Source organism: Engraulis encrasicolus, chromosome 17 (assembly GCF_034702125.1).
Source record: "Engraulis encrasicolus isolate BLACKSEA-1 chromosome 17, IST_EnEncr_1.0, whole genome shotgun sequence".
NCBI lineage: Eukaryota > Metazoa > Chordata > Actinopteri > Clupeiformes > Engraulidae > Engraulis > Engraulis encrasicolus.
The window spans coordinates 41,515,224-41,536,826 of NC_085873.1; the positions used below are offsets into that span (position 1 = coordinate 41,515,224).

Genomic DNA, 21,603 nt, shown 5'->3' on the forward strand with positions numbered 1-21,603 from the left:
AGGTACAATGACATCGTCGGTGGGGCAGTACCCCTAACAAGGACAAACTTGTACCATCTCGATGGGCCATTTGTAACAAAAAGGTGTAACTGTTTGTCACTAAATGGTATGAACAGAAGGGGTACTTATTTGTAACCATTCATAAGGTACAAGGAGTCCCCCTTGAGCACTGCCCCAGCGAAGAGCTTTCGTACCTTTTTTTTCTTTTCCGTACTTTATTTCTGAGAGTGTACTGCAAATGCATACTCATACACAGGTCACCTGTGATGAGTTACAACAGCGTTTATGAAATGAAGAGCTCTTTTCCAAAACGCTATATCCACCATTTTTGACTTTTTAACATTTTATTATTGGAAATGACTGTTCAGAAGTCCTATCATCTATGTGTGAATTCTTGCCATTCAAATATTTTGAGAACATACTTTTTAAACCTCTATAAAATGCATTTTGCAATGCAATTCAATGGAATGCTCAATAAAAAAATGTAAATTTCCCAACAATCAATTAAATGGATATATCTAATTTTGGAAAAGAGCTCTTCAAATATTGCCTCTGTGTCCCTGCCTAGCTATTCGGCAGAACTGAGTTCTAATGACAGCCAGACAGACAGACAGACAGCCAGACAGCCAGCCAGCCAGACAGACAGACAGACAGACAGACAGACAGACAGACAGACAGACAGACAGACAGACAGACAGACAGACGGTTCTGCCTCAGTGTCGCCTGTGTGTCTCTTCCTCCCTGTTCAGTAGCACTGGGTTGTGATGACGGCAGCATACATTGCGTTGGTGCGGTGGGAACGGCTGGCTAAATTTAGCCGTCAGTTTTGGAAGAGAGGGAGAAAACTCGACATGTCACAGGGGGGGTGATTTCTCTGTGCCAGCAGACAACTTGATGAATATGTACGAGGCGGGGATGCTGAGAAGGTGGTGGAGGCACTCAGTCAAGGTGAAAGAGTGATTGGAAGAGAGCGGGAGAGAGAGAAAGAGAGAGAGAGAGAGAGAGAGAGAGAGAGAGAGAGAGAGAGAGAGAGAGAGAGAGAGAGAGAGAGAGAGAGAGAGAGAGAGAGAGAGAGAGAGAGGAGGAGAGAAAGAGATAGAGAGAATCGGGGGGAGGGTAAGATAAGTGAGGTTAAGATAGAGGATGATGTGGTGATATGGAGAGACAAAGATAACAAGTAAAAAGAATGAAAGAAAGAAAGAAAGAAAGAAAGAAAGAAAGAAAGAAAGAAAGAAAGAAAGAAAGAAAGAAAGAAAGAAAGAAAGAAAGAAAGAAAGAAAGAAAGAAAGAAAGAAAGAAAGAAAAACTTGCAGAGTCATACAGTAAAAAGCAAAAGAGTCAGAGTAAGTGTCCAAGAGTGAAAACAGACCTCACCATCAATGGAATGAAACAGAAAAAGTGTTTGTGTGTGACAGAAAGAGAGAGAGAGAGAGAGAGAGAGAGAGAGAGAGAGAGAGAGAGAGAGAGAGAGAGAGAGAGAGAGAGAGAAAGAGAGAGAGAGAGAGAGAGAGAGAGAGAGAGAGAGAGAGAGAGAGAGAGAGAGAGAGAGAGAGAGAGATACATAAAGATAGCCTGATAAACCAGCCTAAATGCGAGATTGGATGTGTAATTTAGTCTGGCCCCGATGAATAGTACAGCCGAAGATTGTTGATCAGAACAATCTGTTTCAAACCGTGCCTGTGCCTATAGGCCGGCGCTCTGACCAATCAGCGCTATCTTTCTTGTTCATGTGCTTTCCCAACGTTGCGAGCTTCGTCGTCACTCCCCCAAAACCCCACTCGCTTTGATTCAAAACAAATCTCTGCGTTTTGATTGGTTTGCCAGATTCTTGGCAAGCCTGGCAGACCACTCCAACGATGCGAGGCGTCCAGCGGGTGGCACTGGCTTACTAGGCTAACAGAAAGAAAGAAAGAAAGAAAGAAAGAAAGAAAGAAAGAAAGAAAGAAAGAAAGAAAGAAAGAAAGAAAGAATGAATGAATGAATGAATGAATGAATGAATGAATGACACAGGAGGAGAGAAGAGAGTGACAAAGAGAGGTACGTCATTGGGTGTATTTTACTGTATAGGCCTAATTAATGACCATGGTGTCAGAGGAAGGCAGGTGTGATGATGGATAATGACTGCAGTCCCTCTGTTCTCTCTTCATCAGAAGGTGGAGAAGACGCGCTCACACTATCGCCTAAATAGGCTAATTTTAACAGTTCTTAACTGGATGCTGAATCCCACAAAAAAACTTAATTGAATGAATGAAACGAAGGACAGCACTCTTCAGATTTATTCTTTGTTTATTAGCTCAAATTCGGCTGTCCTTCGTTTCATTCACTCTCTTCATCAGACCCAAGAGATGATACTGTATATGAAGAGGATACAAGCACTAGCCATGCAATCCACACTGTATATTTGAACATGCACACATGCATGGACAGAGATGTGTCATGCTTGCAAGCACGCAAGCACACACACGCATACACACACACACACACACACACACACACACACACACACACACACACACACACACACACACACACACACACACACACACACACACACACACACACACACACACACACACACACACACACACACACACACACACACACACACACGCACACACACACACACACACAAATAGATTGAGTGGCAGAGAGAGAGAGGGAGAGGAAGAGAGAGGTCTCTATGAAGCAAACATGATGCATAGAAATACAGGATGAATGCAGTTCACTGTTATGTATGTTGTGTAATTGTATACCTCATTGTGTTAGCACCTTCTCCCAGAAGTGTCAGCATCATACAAAGAGTGATAGTGGACTACAAGCCCATCAGCACAAATCCACCATCCGACTTTCAGCACGTCAGAGGAGCTAGCTGTTCAACTGTATCAATTCAATACACTGCAAAGGTGTTTGTGATAGCCATATAGTAGAAGAACATCTATGGAGGGTTCACACGTCAATATGATATCTGCAATCATTATAATTCAGTTACATACGAAAGTAGCCAGGCCATGCCCTCCTAGTGACACAACACCTTCTGGGTTGCTTCTAGACTGGCCAATAGCAATGTAAATAAAGTTTTTGATCTTCCGAAAAATTGAGAACTCCACCGACTTTATCGGACACCAGTCAAACAGTATCAAACCTAGGGAGGCGGGTCAACCATGTCGTTTGGGAAACGTTAACTGTTATGCTCTTGGTCAGACCACGTCTCGAAGAGATTTGATAGTCGATGATAATCAGGCTAATACTAAAGGGCTCTGACATTACGGTCTGGACTGAAGCACAAGTTTATTAGCCTAGCGCGCCATCCTACGTACTTCCGCCAAGAAACTTGGCTCCGCTCTACGTCTGGTACCTGTCCTCTGTGCGATGTTGACCGGTAGGATTTTCGCCGGTGTTCTGACAAACGGTCCTACATTGTAATTTTATCCTACGGTAGGATGTTCTGTCAGACATGTCTGTTAAATGGTCCTACATCGCCATAGATAGACGTCAGACATGTTTGTTCAACAACTTATAAGTTAAATCCTGATTTTTTCCGAAAATGCCCTTCCAGCTTCCTGCAATCGCGTCAGATCAAACAAAGTCCAGACCATGAATACGAAATGGAAATGGTAGTATTATGGGATGGTCAGGACCAGGCTACAAGTATATAGCAGGTCTTTCTTTTTCATTTCAAAACAAAAATGCTTCTCAAAGTCAAAAGAAAACAGTTCAATACTGATGACTTTTATTGTTTATTGTTTGTTGGTACATTGTTCTATCGAGCTAGTGTTTGGTGCATTGGGAGCCATCTTTCAGAAAAGGCCAAGCCCAGATGCCTGACAGTAGGACGCTGCACTGTCAGTAGAAATGCACCTTGTCAAGAAGTAGGTGGACTATCTGAGAACTATCTCAGGTGAATTATCTGCATACGCACAATGCCAGCAACCGAGGAGTCAGATAGAGACAGAGAGAGAGAGAGAGAGAGAGAGAGAGAGAGAGAGAGAGAGAGAGAGAGAGAGAGAGAGGGGGATGTAAGCAGAAATGCAAAGCCACACAGGTACGACCTCGTACACACACAGACACAGACAGACACACATATGCACACGCACAAACGCATGCGCACACGCACGCACACGTACACAATCTGTTGTGCTGGTGGTTGTATCTTCTTTGTCACCCTGGCAGGCTTTTTACTGACTGCTTATCTCAGATGGCCAACAGGAGGTTTGTTCTGATTGCTTGGCATGAGGTCAGTTCAAAGGTCAAGGAAAGACTTTCACTGATCAAATAGCAGTAGACAGTAGGAGAGCCATTAGCTCGGACAATCTGGTTAAAATGACAAGTTGGCTAATAAGTTGGCCACCATCAGGGCCGCTGACAGCTATGGCTGGGCCAGAGACAAAATCATCTGAAAGGGCCCTTCGCCCGATATATGCAATGTAATGAGAGACCAATTCTGGGCTCCCATTTCCCTGGGCCCTGGACAGATAACCCCTTTGTCCCCTCTTGTTGGCTTCCCTGGCCACCATATGTGATTGGTGTGCATCACAGGATTCAGACACAAGCCTTCAGACGCCAAAGACAATTTTTCTGTTTCATCTATAACTTATCTTACTGGTATCTTATCTTACCTTACAGTACTGGCCAAAAGTATTGGCACCTCTTCAATTCTGTCAGATAATACTAAATTTTCTTCCAGAAAATGATTGCAATTACAAATGCTTTGTTATTAATATCTTATATTTGTTTGTCTTGCAATGAAAAAACACAAAAGAGAATGAAAAAAAAGTCAAATGAATGATCCTTTTACACAAAACTCCAAAAATGGGCGTTTCTGTAGGTGTTTCACAGTTCCCTTCTTTAGCCACAACAGACTTGAACATTCCTATATACAGTACATCTATCAATTATTCTGTTAAATCTGTAGTCTTAACCCTATCCAGACTGGGGGGAGGGGGGGGGGGTAAAAGTGCCCGCACCAACTTTGATGTCGTATAATTCCTTAATGACTTAAGCTATGACTACAAAACTTTGTGACTTTTCTTAACATTTAGTTGGCTACAGTTGGCTACAGTTTGGTACCGAAAGATTAGGTTTATCATTTTTGCCGTTGCCATGGCAACGGTTTTCTGACAGGTATGTCTGACCAAAAATCACTTTACCATATCTATGACGCCATATATTTTCATATTTTTTTGTTATTTCCATTAGCTTCAGACAACTTTGTGAGCATGTAAGTGGTTTGAAGCACAAAATCATTAACATTTAAGTGCATTACCTAAATTTGTTGGAAAATCCATTATGGCGAGATTTTGGGCATAATAAGATAATGATGTCATAATGATGTCATAATACCAGATAATTACACAAAAATGATGTCATTCATAGATGTCCATATGTAGATCAAGTTTCGTAGTCATACGGTATTCCGTTCATGAGTTATGAGGGGGGGGGTCAAAAGAGCCCCCCCCCAGGCCCAGGAATGCCAAAAAAGCCCAGTCTGAATAGGGTTAAGACTGTATGAGTGCAATCACTCCATGAAGGCAATGTCCTCAAGTTATGTGGGTTGTGTGTAATGTACTACATATACTGTATGTGTTGCCTAGCAACCAAGGACGCCAAGGACGCCATGTGAAGTAGCTGGTAGCCACTTCTTGTTCTTTGTGGATGAAGTGCCAGAGGAGAGACACGGCTTCACAACGATGAGTGTTTTTATCAAAATAGGCGCCTTTTTATTTTACATATAATCAAATGAAATGTGCACGAGGGCAAAATCAACTTAACTGCAGACAAATCACTGGCAACATAAGATCCAAAATCAAAAATCAAAACCAAACTTCACTAGCACAGCAGCCTAAATTTCACTCACATGTGCTTTCTCTCAACCGCAGCAGACACTGACAGTCAAGGACCTCGCTAGTCACACAGCTGACTCTTTTTGTGCCCACTCACCTCAGTGGGCTGGGCCTCAATCTACCCAGTACAAAGCAATTAACCAATTGCAAAAGAGGCTACACATGATTGGTCCAAACCATTACACTAGACACACATGATTGGTCCAAACCATTACACTAGACCAGAGCCATACAGATGGGAGAGTCAGGCGATCTCCGCTGTGTCCTTGGGCCGCCTTCCTCATTAGCAAAATTAGCTGTTTTAGCTTCTCAGTAGGCTACTGCTCAGCGTTGCGAATGTTAGTTCCTAGTAGTGGGCGCACAGCAAATGCAATGCGATGCAATGCAGGGAATATGGCAAGACTTGCTGTTCGTAGTAGTAACTTACACGACGTGATTCAGGCGACAGCGAATCGTTTCTGTGCAGAAAGAGCAATATTGACGCGACAAGAGTATGTCTGTTAAAAGCAGAATGCAAGCATTCCAACATTCCAATTGGCTGTGGGGGCTGTCGTCATAGCTAATTTGCAAAATATTCCCAGGAGTTCAACTACAAACTGTTGGGCGAATCGCCTCTAGTCGCCCGAATCGCTTTTGGTCGCGCAACTCAATGCAAAGTCAATTACTTCCATCGCTCGCTTCGCTCAGGTCGCGGCCGGTGTATTCGTGCGGTTAGGCTGCAAGGGACAGACACACACACACACATACACTTGCCTGCAAGCACTTACAAATGGCACACTTACACTCTTCCTCTCTCTTCAACACACTCACACAGAGTTCTCTGTTATCTTATAGGCACATCTTTCACATCGATTGTTTGGCGAGGAGGCTGTTAGTGCTGACGACGTGTTTGGGCTGACATAATAAAGGCTAGGAGGCAGAGTGTGTCAGTGCAGTATTGACATTAGCATCGTCTACTATGTGCCTTTCTGTGAAGTGGAGTTTCTGCGCCCAAGACTTGACAATGCCACTTACATTTTTCAATCCTTCATTCACTGCTTTTCATTCATTGCTTTTCTTCCTCAGTGCATCCATTTCATGATTTACTCATTCATTCATCCATTTGCTTTTTACTCTTTCAACAACAATTTCATTCATTAATTCATTGCATTCATTGCATTCATTCATTCATTCATTCATTCATTCATTCATTCATTCATTCATTCATTCATTCATTTATTTCTGCATACATTCACTAGTTCATTTAGTCATTGCCTGCCATTCGCTCACTAATTTATTGGCAAACTCATTTTTTTTTCACTGAACAATTTATCTCACTCAGCCAGTCACTCATTCACTCAATCCCACTTTCCCCCTGCCAATGCCTCTGAAAGGTCAACTTTATCATTTGTGTCCAGATGGAGGATTAATGATGCTGGAATTCATGAGGTCAGACTAGAGAGAGAGAGAGAGAGAGAGAGAGAGAGAGAGAGAGAGAGAGAGAGAGAGAGAGAGATAGAGAGAGAGAGAGAGAGAGAGAGAACAGAGAGTGAAAGAGACAAAGAGAGTCAGAAAGAAAGAGAAAGGAAGACAGAGAGAGAGAGAGAGAAAGGGAGGTAGAGAGAGAGAGAGAGAGAGAGAGAGAGAGAGAGAGAGAGAGAGAGAGAGAGAGAGAGAGAGAGAGAGACCAGCAAACCATGACAGACCAAAACAAACAAATGCGAAGACAAGGAAAATGCACAAGGAAGAGTCTTAATGTATGGGTCATATTCAGTATGCTACTGCCTCATTTAACTCCTGATGCTGAAGTACTACAGCATTGAATTACATAATCATCATAGTGCCTCCACAAAAACAACAATTTAAATGTGGAAAGAGAATATACATAACACTTTGTTTTGCGCCAAAATTAGCTGTTAGCAAGTGCTGAGAAATCACTTAGTATCACATATACGAAGCGTGGCATTACAACAGTAAGATAGCAGGGCTGAACTTGGATGAAAAAGCAGGCCGGGCACTTTCAGTCAAGACCAGTCCGCCAGGCATTGAGAGAGACAACGAAGCTCGTCACAACAGTTTTAGTCATCTTTTATGAGCTATTTTGACCTCAACAGCCAAAATTGATATTTAAATCTGACTCGGAGAGCTCAGCTGTAGTATGACATGAGGACTGATTCCACAGTATTGAGAGGAGGAACAGGCCAAAATCATCAACAGTCCACCGGGCAAATGCCTTGTCTGCCCTATTGCCAATCCAGCCATGCAAAATATAGCCAGATGGAGTCATGGCTCAACTGGGGCCGAATCTTTCAGTTTCCATCACTAATGGGCAGTACAGAAGGTCGCCTTAGCACGCCATTGTGCATTAGGCCTCATGATTAAACTAGACTGCCTGTGCAGTCGCCTTCGACTGCTTAAGGTATATCCCCGAAACGCGACGCTTCCAGTCCCCCATCATTCCTACCACTCCCGTCCACCATTTCGTAAACGTATATGATACATACAGACGTGACATGACGTGCATAGGCTTAAAACCAAACGACTATTGTGAAAATGAAGCAAAAAATGGGGCAAATGGTAATACTGTTTTAATGGTTCAGTGGATATACCACATTAGGTACAGTGTAATAACCAGTGTAACAATATTTAATACCATGTAATTTTTTTACTTACATCATGTGTTTGTGCGTAAGTGGTATTACATGGTATTGCATATTGTTACACTGGTATTACACTATATTACATGGTATTGCATTCTGTTACACTCGTTATTACACTGTACCTGATATTGCATATTGTTACACTGGTATTACACTAGTATTACATGGTATTAAATATTGTTACATTGGTTATTACACTGTACCTAATATGGTAGATTCACTGAAATGGTGAACCATTAAAATAAGGTGTTACCGGGCAAATCAATCCACCCAGTCAGAAGTTATGGGTCAAATGAAAATTCCGCCATTTTGAAAGTGTTGTCTTCCAAACTCGAATCAGTTCATGAACCTACCCTAGAGCATTCACACACAAAATCTGGGACAAATCCATCCACCCGGTCAGTAGTTATGGGCCAAAGAATAATTCGGCCATCTTGAATTCAGCCATCTTGAAAGTGTTGACCTCCAAACTCGAATCAGTTCATGAACCTACCCTAGAGCATTCACACACCAAATCTGGGACAAATCCATCCACCCGGTCAGAAGTTATGGACCAAACAAAAATTCGGCCATCTTGAATTCAGCCATCTTGAAAGTGTTGACCTCCCATCTCGAAGCAGTTCATGAACCTACCCTAGAGCATTCACACACCAAATCTGGGACAAATCCATCCACCCGGTCAGAAGTTATGGACCAAACAAAAATTCGGCCATCTTGAATTCAGCCATCTTGAAAGTGTTGACCTCCAAACTCGAATCAGTTCATGAACCTGCCCTAGAGCATTCACCCAAAAAATCTGGGACAAATCCAAACATCCGTTCAAAAGTTATCGCGTTAACACGAAAGACCTTACGCGGCGGCGGACGCGGACGCGGCGGCGGCGGCGGCGGCGGACGCGGCGGCGGCGCACGCAAAACCATTACATCCCCGACGCTCCGCGTTTCGGGGATATAAATATGCATCAACGAAAATATGTGTATATGTCTCTGTCTCCCATCAATTGAAACTTATCTGGATCTTGTGAGAAGTCGTGAAGTCGTGTCTTACTCAAAAATGCATGAACGTTGTAGCGAAGGGGAGTAGAGTTGCCCAGCTGGGACTCGAACCCAGACCTTCTGGGGTAGTAAACCGGGGCTTTGACCGCTACACCAAAGAGCCAGGCTCATTGGCATGTTAGTCAGAACACACCCACAACCCTAGTGATGGTCACTCCATCACACTGCCTTCCCCTTCGGGAAGCGCACCCGTGCGCTTCACACACTCATGGTGTCCCTCACGCAACTAACTGCCCATCATGCTTCTCCCATCCAGTGTGCCCTGTCATCAATGCTTCACCCATCACTGGGGTCCCTCACACCAGGGTCACCAATCCTGGGGGTCCCTCACATGGAATTACGGCTCACACACCATGGGTACGCTTCCGATGGCCTCACGGTAGCCATCCCACTTCTGACACCAAATGTGAAATTGGTGAGCCCTCTGGCTCGGGTTTCAATGCAGGATGGCCACCAAACGGAATGAAAGCGATCAACAACGATGTCCAGTGCAAATGAAGCGGTGTAGATTTATTTACAGTGCTCTAACCAAAAGGTGCAGTAACAAAAAAAAAGACTTTTCAAAACATAAACAAAAATCAACACGATGGTTGTTCAAAATAATAAACTAACAAATAAACCTAAGCGCAGAGAGCACAATACCTTTTGCACAGCGACAGTCTCAGGCATCAACCTTTCTCCTAGCCTCCAACAACAGACTGAGCAAAAAGTGGGGTTTTTATACAAACAAACATAATTGGCAAATTGCATAATCATTGGACTACATCATTGACTGATTGGTTGAGACCACTATGCAAGAAAAAGGATACAGCTAAAACAATGCACTACTTCATATTCACTGTTAAACTACATTCCTAAACAATTGACATTAAACACATTACTGTATGCATACATTCAATTAAACACATTTCTCAAAACAACAACATTACCGGTAAAAATAGCATTCCAAATACATCAAACATTTCATTTCACCCCGCCAGGTAATTCAAGTCTCTGATTGGCGGACTGGGCTTTAACTATCCCCCTACCCATAGTTCGTGTTTCCCAGGGGAGGAAAAGTTGTCGGACCAGGAAGTGTGTGCGTTTGTGTTTGTGTGTGCAATGTGTGGAAACTGGAGCGGTTTGGGATTATGGAGCGATATCGGCGGGTACCTCACCGAACGCTGCGATGGCTGGTCACTCAGGTAAGTACAAAAAGTTTTTGGAGTGTTGGTGTAACATTGAGCTCTCAAATGCGGTTGCCGGCTCCGCGAGTGAAAGTCTCAGATTCGCGTGTGCGCGCTGGTGTATGGAGGTGTGTGCAGGTGTCCATGTATGCGCCTGTGAGCGTGTGACGTTAGCAAGCTACATTGTAGCGTGCTGCTCAGTGGCGTTTGTGAAAAGGGAGGGCTGCCTTTTCACAAACGTATGGAGTTAAACGTTTGGATAAGTAAAGTCAAGAGAAAACACTTACAGGGACACAAGAATGTTTATTTGTCACATGACTAGAGATAGCAACCATCCAACAAAAATGTATAAATCAAGAATATGCACTGTTGACAGCTTTCGTGCTAGCCAAGTCTGAGCCGAGTCAAGTCAAAGATATCAAGGCATACTAACTGGCTGTTTGTGACTGATGAAATTACAAGGCAATACCATAACTGAGGGAACAGACAGACTGGAAAGGCAGGCAGACACGCATGCTGTAAATGTCCAATTACCCATGAAGACCAGAATAGTTTCGTGCGGGTGCAGCATGAAAACACAGGAAATGTCTCAAGGAGGTGACAAAGGGTAAAAAATATGCTTTTTCATCCGCCTCCACCTTTCCACACTCTGCCGATTTCTGAGTTTCTTTTTATTACTCCATGTGGTGTGATGACCTATCTCTGACAGGAATTAGCAATACTTTTTTGAGAGTGAGTGAGAGAGAGAGAGAGAGGTGGGCGGGGGGGGGTGGGGGGGGGGGGGGGGGGGGGGGGGGGGGGGGGGGGGGCTAGAGAGAGGAGAGGTAGAGAGAGGGAAAAAAAATGGAGGAAGGAGAGCAGTGGCTCTGAGTGTAAAACCAATTACCTGTGAATTATCCGATTTGCGAAACCTTGCCACAACACAACGCTCCCTCCCTTGATACGGATGGATGGGACGAGGGGAGGGGAGGGGAGGGCATGGGTTGGGGAGAGGGGCGTTGGTTGGGGTGGGAATAAGGGTGTTGGGGAGGGAGCGCAGAGGGATAGCAGGCAGGGATTGTGTAGTAGGTAATACCCAAGAAAAGCATTTATCACCCTCAGCGAAATCAATATCGGAGTGACGGAGTCCTGGCTTGTTATGCCCATCTGAGGGAATTATGAAGGCGAGCGAGACCAGGAGGAGTGGATTGACACAGGACTACCCATCGAGCAGGACTACCCGTCTTCTCTCCAACATGTCAATTACAGCTTTGATTCAGAGGGAATGTGATCAGTTGTCTGAAAGTGCCATTTTTGTTGCAAATCCAGCTTTTAATTTTTACAAAGGTAGGTCATAAGTTGCACAAAATATGGCAGCAACTTTATGTAAATGTGTTTTAAACACTTACAAAATGTTATATTACAAATGACACCAGCAGACAATATCTGGATGCGTGTGCAAAGGAGGACCACTAAAAAGTGATATCAAATGTGAAGCAAAAAATGCATATGCATGTTCAGAACCCCATCAGTGTGAAAAACAAAATAGGGACTGTGACCCCAAACGGATCAAACATAAGCAATCAAAGATAGCTACCATGGACAAAGCTATGCTTGCTCTAACACCCATAGTGGCGGCTCTTTGGTGGCATGACTAATCAGTGATCAGCCATATGTGTACAGTACTTCATCCACTTTATGTACATATTGACTCATTGTCTTTCGATGTACACTTGACACAATGTACAGTACACTGTGACCACTGCATAAAAAATGTATATAAATATGAGTAGACACTCATGATGCACGCAGGCACGCGCGCAGGCACGCACGCAAGCACGCACGCACGCACGCACGCACGCACGCACGCACGCACACACACACACACACACACACACACACACACACACACACACGACTCTGGGTTTGAAATCCAGTCACAAATGTGATCTCTTGTGTTTGCTATCCTGTAATTTACCGCCTTTGTAGTCACTTCAACCAAACGCACACAGGAGTGAGTGACTGCACTAAGGGAATCCATCACTTTGATACGGTATTCATTATTTGATGTGCATCCGAAAATACAATATAGTATATATGGTTGCCATGGCCTGCTGTTCAAAACAGGGCAGTCAACGATGTCAAATTGCTTTGGGAACACACAACCACAGTTAAACGAGATGTGTTACAGTAGTTAGCCTCAAGGGAGCTCAAGTAGAAGATTTTCAAACACATTTCATCATTTGTTATGAGGAAGTGGTGTACAAATTCACCTATGAATTGCAAGCCCTCTGAAATGAAGAAAACTATTACATAAGCTGTACATCAAAAGTGGCTATGCAAAAGCACCAGAAGAACAACAAACGATAACACCTAATGCACACCACCAGGTGTTTGTCATAAGGTTCAAGTGGGAGGGTGGTGTGCACTATAAAATGACTGTCTGCTGTGGGTCAGGCTTGTACGAAATTCCGAATTGAATGAATTGAAATTCAAAGTAATGCCATAATACGAACACTAGGTGGTGGCATTACCTTGAATTTCTTTGAATTTAATCTACACCAGCCATTGAGAGTACATAGAACACCACCACCTAGTGTTCATATTATGGAATTACTGTGAATTTCAATTCATTCAATTCGGAATTTCGTACAAGTATGCTGTGAGGCTATGGCTATTGGCAAACTAGACTATGTGTATCCATTTATGTTCACATGTTTTCTTTCCTTGTGTAGCATATACTGTATGTTTCCTGTGTGTTCCCTCTGTGGTACCCAAGTCTTGTCTAATTTTTGTCTGTCCATTGTAAATCACACCTTCTCATGTCCACATACAATGTATCTCCTGTAGAGACAATAAAGTTCATTCTAAATCTAAATCTAAAGCCTTGTGTGAATTCCTGCACATGGCAAAGGCATGAAGTCAAGTCAAGAAGGAATTTTCATTTTTAGAGAAAGAATTCCCCCTTTCTTGAATTCAAAGCCAATAAGCTCCCTGCTACCTGACAGCGTCTTTATTTCCGATTATGGACTTTCACACTCTAAATCAGAATGGTTGCAACTGAATAATCACTACTGCTATATCAGACAGCTGATTAAAAATGCAACATCAATATCTGTCTGAAGGAACACATACAATAATGTTCTCTGTTGGCCTGAGAACATATGATTTGTACATGAGAGAAAAGAGGCAGTGAATGCCATTCACAACATTTGCGTTAGGAGAATGAGCAATTGTTTTTCCCTGGGAAAATGAATATTTCAGTTGTTACATCGCACACAGGGACCAACTCTTTCCTTCTCCCCCTTTCCTGTGCGTTTTTGTTGTTGAAATTCTCCAGACCATTGAGAGAGTATCAATAAAACATGCAAGCTGCAATTGTAGCCCTGGGGGCCATATCATTGCCTCCAGAAAAACACTCAGTCTTTGCATCTTACAGAGTTTCTCTCCATTACTAAGTCTGCTGCCAAAATCCTCCGCCAGCGCAATTAGTCCTCTAGCTTCTTGTAATTGGCAAGTTTCTCCTCCCATTAGGGTCACCATCAATATGCTTGTATTTTAAACCACTCTGGGCTAGAGTTTTGCAGAGGGAATTCATCCAGGGTAAGGTACAACAATGACACGATCAATGAAAACAATGATCTGCCTGTCTGTACTAGAACATATGAGCCTCCACTCAGTCAGAGAGAGTAGAGAGAGAGAGGTTCCATTGGCCCATTTTTTCCGGGTTCTATTATTGGGGGGGAAATCCCCCTTTAGGCAGACCTAGGCAGACCTGAGGACTGTTCTATTCAATGCTAGGAGCATTATGACACTCCCCTTTTGGCAGACCGGAACCTGGTCATGTTAGGTGCCCATAGAAACCTATTATGTTGGCATATCTCTATACTTAAACAATCTCTGACTCAGTGGTGCAGGGAGCAGGAGGAAGAGGCACAGTGCTCCGACACTGGCCACAGACAACGCCTTTCTTGGGCAGCCATAAGGAAAGACATTACATTACACATTATGCAACATGGCTAACGGCATTTTCACGCCAGGACGGGCAACCACGGCAGGGACTGAATCGATGTTTACCAGCAGCGGCGAAAATACATGGAAACAGATCTGTGCTTCCACACCCACACAGCGGTGGTCCGGCAGTAGCGGCACGGGAGACGGCTCAGTGCAGTGCTGCATTTTGAAAAAACAACTTTGACAGTGGCGGCCGGCGGTGTCCCGTTGAAATGAATGGCAAAGTGGCAAGGTGGGACAGGGGGGGGGATTTTGAACAGGACTGGACGTGCATCCCAAAGCAGTCAGTGTGAAAAGCTGAGTAGAACACATCGGCCGAGACTCGTCAGAAAGACAGCCGAGACGTCTTCTCGGTGCCGCCACGCCACGCTCCGATATGAAACTGGCCTAACAGTTATCTACAGTTATAGTCCCTGGAGCAATGTGGGGTTATTAGGGCTGTAACAATATTGGATCGAACCGAGAAATCGAGATACTCTGAATCCTGATACTGTATCGTGACGTAAGGAGGCAGTATCGTGATATGACCTTTCAAAGTTTTGTGATCCATCAGTCCAGAAAACAACCATATGATTCGATGTGATAGTGCTTCCAAGCTTCAAATGAGACACTATTCAGAAATCAAGGGGTTTATCGAACCGTAGGTCAAAAATTGTTACACGAATCGAATCGTGAGTTGAGTGTATCGTTACAGCCCTAGGGGTTATGTGTCTCTGTCAAGGGCACCAGCAGTGGTGTAGTCTACGTAGAACGCAGGTATACGGAGTATACCCACTTCTAAATTTTAGGGGATTCAGTATACCCACTTAAAATTGATTGATCCATTATTTAGAATAGCACAAATATATACAGTATACCCACTTCAAAAAATGCTGAAATATACAGTATACCCACCATAAAAAAGTAGACTACACCACTGTGTGCATGCCGACGCTGTCAGTGTGAAAGGGTAGAACACATCGGCCAAGACTCATCAGAAAGACAGCCGTCTTCTCGCTGCCGCCACCACGCCACGCTCCGATATGAAACTGGCCTAACAGTTATCTACAGTTACAGTCCCTGGAGCAATGTGGGGTTAAGTGTCTTGCTCAAGGGCACCAGCTATGAAAAGTTTATGAAACACTTTACTTGACACCGGCATCTTACGTATGACATAACAGTGTCATAACATTGTCATTATGCAGTCATGCATGTGTCATAATCATTATGTCAATGTCATAAACATGACTTTGTCTTTAAGTAAAATTTGGTTATGACAAAGACAGGCCTAACAATGTCAACTTTTCATGGTCAAAACATTTATGACATTGGTATTATGTTTATGACTTGTTCACGACACTATTTTAACTGTTCAAGTAAAGTGTTACCAAAAATGTTTACTGGAGAGCACACAGATTCCTCCTGCTGGAATGGGATTCAAACTTGCAATGTTCTGACCACAAGACCAACTCCCAAATCATCAGACCACGACTGCCCTAGAAAATTGTGCAAAGCAGGCTATGAACACTAAGGGGAAAAAAACAGCCAAAATATCACTGTCCATTTTGTTTTATAGACTGCACTGCCACTTTCTTATAGTACAACAACATGAGTTATTTTGCCCCTGTGTACAGTCTCCTCTACTTTAGCTTGATCTATTTTAGGAGTGTACCACACCGGGCCAAAGATTGAAACTATATGAAGTCAGAGACATTATTTCTACTCCCCTTTTCCTATTTAGTCGCAGCAGACTCCCTGTTATTTACTCTGAACTACTTTTGGACTCACAAACTATTTTGAAATTAGATGAAAGCACAACAGGAACAAACTCCACTCCCCTCCACCTTCTTGTATCTCCTTCTTGCATCTCCAACACTTGGCTTCGAGGCAAGGGCGTACAAAGGGAAATTGTTTATCCAAACAAGATTACTAACTATTTGCATGATGTGCAAATCCTCCAAAAGAGGTAAGCACTTTACCAAAAGACCATCTGACATACAGGAGAGACAAGTCACTAGACGTGACTAACATTAATCCTCCACATAGGCAACTGGCCTCTGATGGACAGACAAAACGACCGACGGACCTCCAAGATGGTTACAACTGACAAACGTAGCAGTGCATATTACATTACATTACATTGCATTTGCCGGACCCTTTATAACCAAAGCGACTTTCAAAAGAGGACATAATCATAGCCAGCATCACTAGCAAATACAAAGTGCACAGGAAATATACAGAGTACACACTCTCTCTCTCTCTCTCACACACACACACACACACACACACACACACACACACACACACACACACACACACACACACACACACACACACACACACACACACACACACACACACACACACACACACACACACACACACACACAACCATACACACATATCATGTCAAGAGTCTGGCCTGGCAGCCTGATCTCCAAAAATTCTGTGCTCCTGGACATGGATGTTAAGGACACAAAATCTGTGTCCAGGAGCACGGATTTTGCCAAAATTACGTGCTCCTGGACACAGAATTGTTTTCCATATACTCACAGCACTGTGTTAACTCTATCATTAGAAAATACATACCAAATGCTAATCCTAAGCAAAATAATGCTATAGAAATTTAAGTTGTGCCCTGACCAAAACATTCCCTAACCTTAACCTGTCATTAAAGACACATTTTTGAGAAATACCTTTTTCCAGTTTGTTGATAGGCTATCAAATTCATATAATGAATGAAAGAATACTAGCTGTGCCCAGACCAAAACAATCCCTAACCCTAACCTGTCAGTTAGAAAAAAAAATTTTTGAGAAAAAATATTTGACTGAGGTCAAAGACTGTGGAAACATAGAGCTGTGGGAGTATAAAGAGAGCACTTCTGTGTGTCCATCACGGAAAACAATTCCGTGTCCAGGAGCACGGAAAACAAATCCGTGTCCAGGAGCACGGAATTTTGGCAAAATCCGTGCTCCTGGACACGGATTTTGTGTCCTTAACATCCGTGTCCAGGAGCACGGAATTTTTGGAGATCATGTTGAGCCTGGGGCTAGGTAAGCTCAAACATTGCATTATTAAGGTATATAGAGTCACTCACAGGGACAGCTAGCTCCAGGATGCCGGCGTGGTAGGTGAGGGGCTTGCAGTCGTGGGTGTTGTCCACAAGGCTGCAGGGCAGGAACATGGGCCCGAGGTCGTCCCCGTCTAGAACATCCACTGTGAGGGTGGTGGTGGCTGTGCGTCTGTCCCTGGGGTTCGGAGCGCGGTCCTGGAAGAGATCAAGTGGTGTAAATGTACAGTACATCCTATTGTGATGTTGTCTTTCAGTTTTATCAATGATATCATGGTCCACATGTAATCATGTATAAATGACAAGTAAGCAAAAGAGATCAAGCACTGTCGATGCACAGTACATCCTATTTATTGTGATGTTGTCTTTCAGTTTCATCAATGATATCAGGGTCCATATGAAATCATGTATAAATGATAAGTAAGCTATTTTTTAGCAAATAAGAATACATAAGTCTTAACTCAATAGACATCAAAGATATTACATTACATTACATTTCATTTCATTTAGCTGACGGTTTTATTCAGACGGACTTACATTTACCATTTTTCAGGGTATTGGCTACAGTCCCTAGAGCAATTTGGGGTTAGGTGCCTTGCTCAAGGGCACTTCAGCCAGGGATGCAGGTGTAGGGAGAGGTCAGGTGGGATTCGAACCTACAACCCTCAGATTGAAAGACCAACTCCCTTACCGTGAACCCTCCTATACTGTTGTCATTCATTTTTAGAAATTATTTCACAATTTATATGACATTGTGTTCACTATAATAATGCAAATTCTTTATAGATTTTTTTCTTTCTGCTGAAACCAGCTGGCATATGCCATATATAGGGGCGGGATGCATATACAAACTCAAACTCCGGTGAAGTTGGGACCATTTATGGTCCCCAACTCTTTTGAGACGTGTTGCATTTATCAAATTAGAAATGAGTACATATGTCCCCCAAAACAATATTTTTTCTCGGTTTTAACACTTAATATGTTGTCTTTTCACTATTCTCCATCTAATGAATAGATTGAATGTTTTGAAAATGATAGCATTTTGATTTTATTCACTGTTTACCAAACGTCCCAACTTCACCGGAGTTGGGGTTTGTAAATGACATAACATACTTTTTGACATTTAGAAAAACTTACATTGGCCTGAATGATGACAAGGTAACGTGTGCTCTCTTCGTAATTCAGCCTCTCTCGAAGTACCACAGAACCAGACAAGGTCAGGGGAATATCAAATGTCCTATTAGCCATCTAGGAAAGAAGAAGAAACAGAACACAGTCATTGAGCAGATAGGATATGAGAAATATGCTCCCATTTCATCATAAATTCAGGGTGTGTCTTCAGTCAGACACAGCTCATTCTTGGTCTCTACACTTACCAGGGCTGCGTTTCCCAAAAACTCTTAAGTAGTACGTAATCCTAAGTAGTACTTAAGTATGAAATGCAGCCTAGGCAATATATCACATCACCAAACATTTATACATAAAATAATTGTATTGGCCTACATACGTACAATGCTTTGTTCTGGTACATGCAAATAAAATGCTTGAACAAAGTGCATGTGCGAGGTGAAATAGTGTTTTTATAAACTTTTAGTGATGATGTGAGACCTACTGTCTATCTGGTATATTGCCTAGAAGGAACCTCATACTTAAGTACTACTTAGGCTTTAAGTACTACCCACAGTACTTGAGAGTTTTTGAGAAATGCAGTTGTTAAAGTGATACTGTCCTATTTTTGGAAATAAGCTTATTTTACACCTCCCCTTGAGTTAATTAATAGGGTTTTACCGTTCCCCTGTACTTCCAACCGTTCTCGCGGCTAGCTGGTCTCATAGGACTCAATGTTAAATGTTAGCTTGGAGGTAAAATTTCTAGAAAACGGTTGACAGTACAGGAGAACGGTAAAACCCTATTATATAACTCAAGGGGAGGTGTAAAATAAGCTTATTTCCAAAAATGGGACAGTATCACTTTAAGGAGAATGTTCGGTAGACAGGTCTTATTTTCATTTTGTTATACTGTTATTTTACAGAGAAGATACGTTTTATGATGCTGGTAGTGTTTCCATAGTGAAGCTCTCTGACCTCTCAGGGCATCCTCGAACGGAGGAACTGGTAAACATGGCAACAGGGCATGTCATAGCAACAAGACCTGGCGTGGCATCCTGTTTATCAAAACCTCTGAGTGTTTGGGGGAATGGCACAAAGAGAAAATCTTTATTTCCACTTTAGTAAATTAAGTCTGTGTTCAGTTCAGGCATGTTACAAGCGAAAATATAACCAACAAACTGGAAAAGTACTGTGACCTCTCACAGCATGTCTTTAAAGGGGAAAATAAAACCACAGTTACATCATAACTGTCAGACCTGCCCTGAACCCATCATAAGTCAACCCTGCATGACTTTTCCACTTCCGAGCAGTGAATCAAACTGAATTGATGGCTAAATTCCATTAGCTATACACAAGAAGAGAGGATAGTTTATCCCCAATGAGAGCTAACATCTATGCTGTTAATGGTTCTTTAAATGCTTTGTGCCATGTAATTTAACGGGAACTCACCGGGTCGTTCTGGTTGTAGCGAATGGTGTACTCAATCTGGCCATTGGGTCCGTCATCGATGTCAATGGCCCCGTTGTTACCCGAAAACCCAGAGAAGATGGTGGTGCCAACAGGGGTAAGCTAGAGAGATAGAAAGAAAACAAAAAGTGAGAAGGACATTCAGCACAAATGTACAGTATGTCAGCGTCTTCGCTCCAAGACACAGAGAGATACATGCAGATGTAGATAAACAGATCGACAGACAAATAGACAAGAAACATGGAGCCACATTGACATTTGGCTATGGCCATCTCCGCAGACTTTCTTTTTTTTCTTGTGGCTTTTAAAAAAAAATTTAAGCAGGTTAAACAGGCACTCTTGATATTAAGTGCCCTAAGGCAATACATTTATAAAACAGATATTGTACAACCGATGAGCAAAAAGTCATTTTTTACTCTAGAACACAATCAGAATATTAAACAGACCTTATACCTTGTTCTGTAACCTGAGGAATATCCAGCTCAATGCAGAACTGGTCAGTTTAGATATTTCTTTCTGATGAATGAATAAAAAGCCATTCAAATCCTCAGTTACCGTACACTTACTATCAAGGTGATATTACAAAGTACAATGCTGGTGGAAAGCTACAGGCTAGAGTAGAACAGACAAGAACAGCACGTGCTGAGAAGAGCATAGGAGTGAACACTTCAAACAAGCAACTGGGAAAATGTCTAGGAGTCTCTCTCTCGCTCCATTTTTTTAGGAAACTCCCTTCTGTGATAGCCCACGGCCCTCTCCAAAGTCTTCAAACACACCTTCACTGCAGAACATAAAAGAAACCTGCTTGTGGTGGAACAACGGCAGTGATGGGAAATCGGCATACTACTCCCCCTGTCAGCACCACACTGTCTTGCTCTACTGTACGAAAGCCATACGAATACCAACTAATGCCGTACAGCCCAACTGCCACAAACACACTCAGTATCGTTGCCGCCCCAGCAGACAGCAAACAACTCCTCAGTAAGCCTGCTGCACACACTACATTTACATGTATTCATCAGTTTCTATGTTATCAAATGCATGGAACGTATGAATAGTAGTTTATGGATGTGTATTTCCTATGTTTGCCTGTGATTGAAACAATGAAGTTGAATGTCTGTGTTACAAGTCTTTATTTTTCCCTCAAGGCCACCATCCGCCATTCACCTATGGTACATGGTGGTTTCTGGCTGATGACCCTGGCTGATGCGACAGGCAGCAATGCCCAGCAGGTTTTAACACCTGTATGATCCGTGCATCATGTCTGACAATCTATGGTCTGTG

The 21,603-nt window shown here is 42.9% G+C and overlaps 1 protein-coding gene across 1 annotated transcript in view; it reads right to left on the reverse strand.

Moving 5' to 3' along the window:
- The window catches only part of pcdh15b (protocadherin-related 15b), a 225,974-nt gene that overhangs the window by 158,252 nt on the left and 46,119 nt on the right, over window positions 1-21,603 (reverse strand). Inside the window, exons 6-8 of the mRNA XM_063220981.1 lie at window positions 20,302-20,421; window positions 18,881-18,991; window positions 17,771-17,941 (exon numbers count right to left, since the gene is read on the reverse strand). Of these exons, the coding sequence (XP_063077051.1) occupies window positions 17,771-17,941; window positions 18,881-18,991; window positions 20,302-20,421 (402 nt within the window). The remainder of the gene's footprint in view (window positions 1-17,770; window positions 17,942-18,880; window positions 18,992-20,301; window positions 20,422-21,603) is intronic.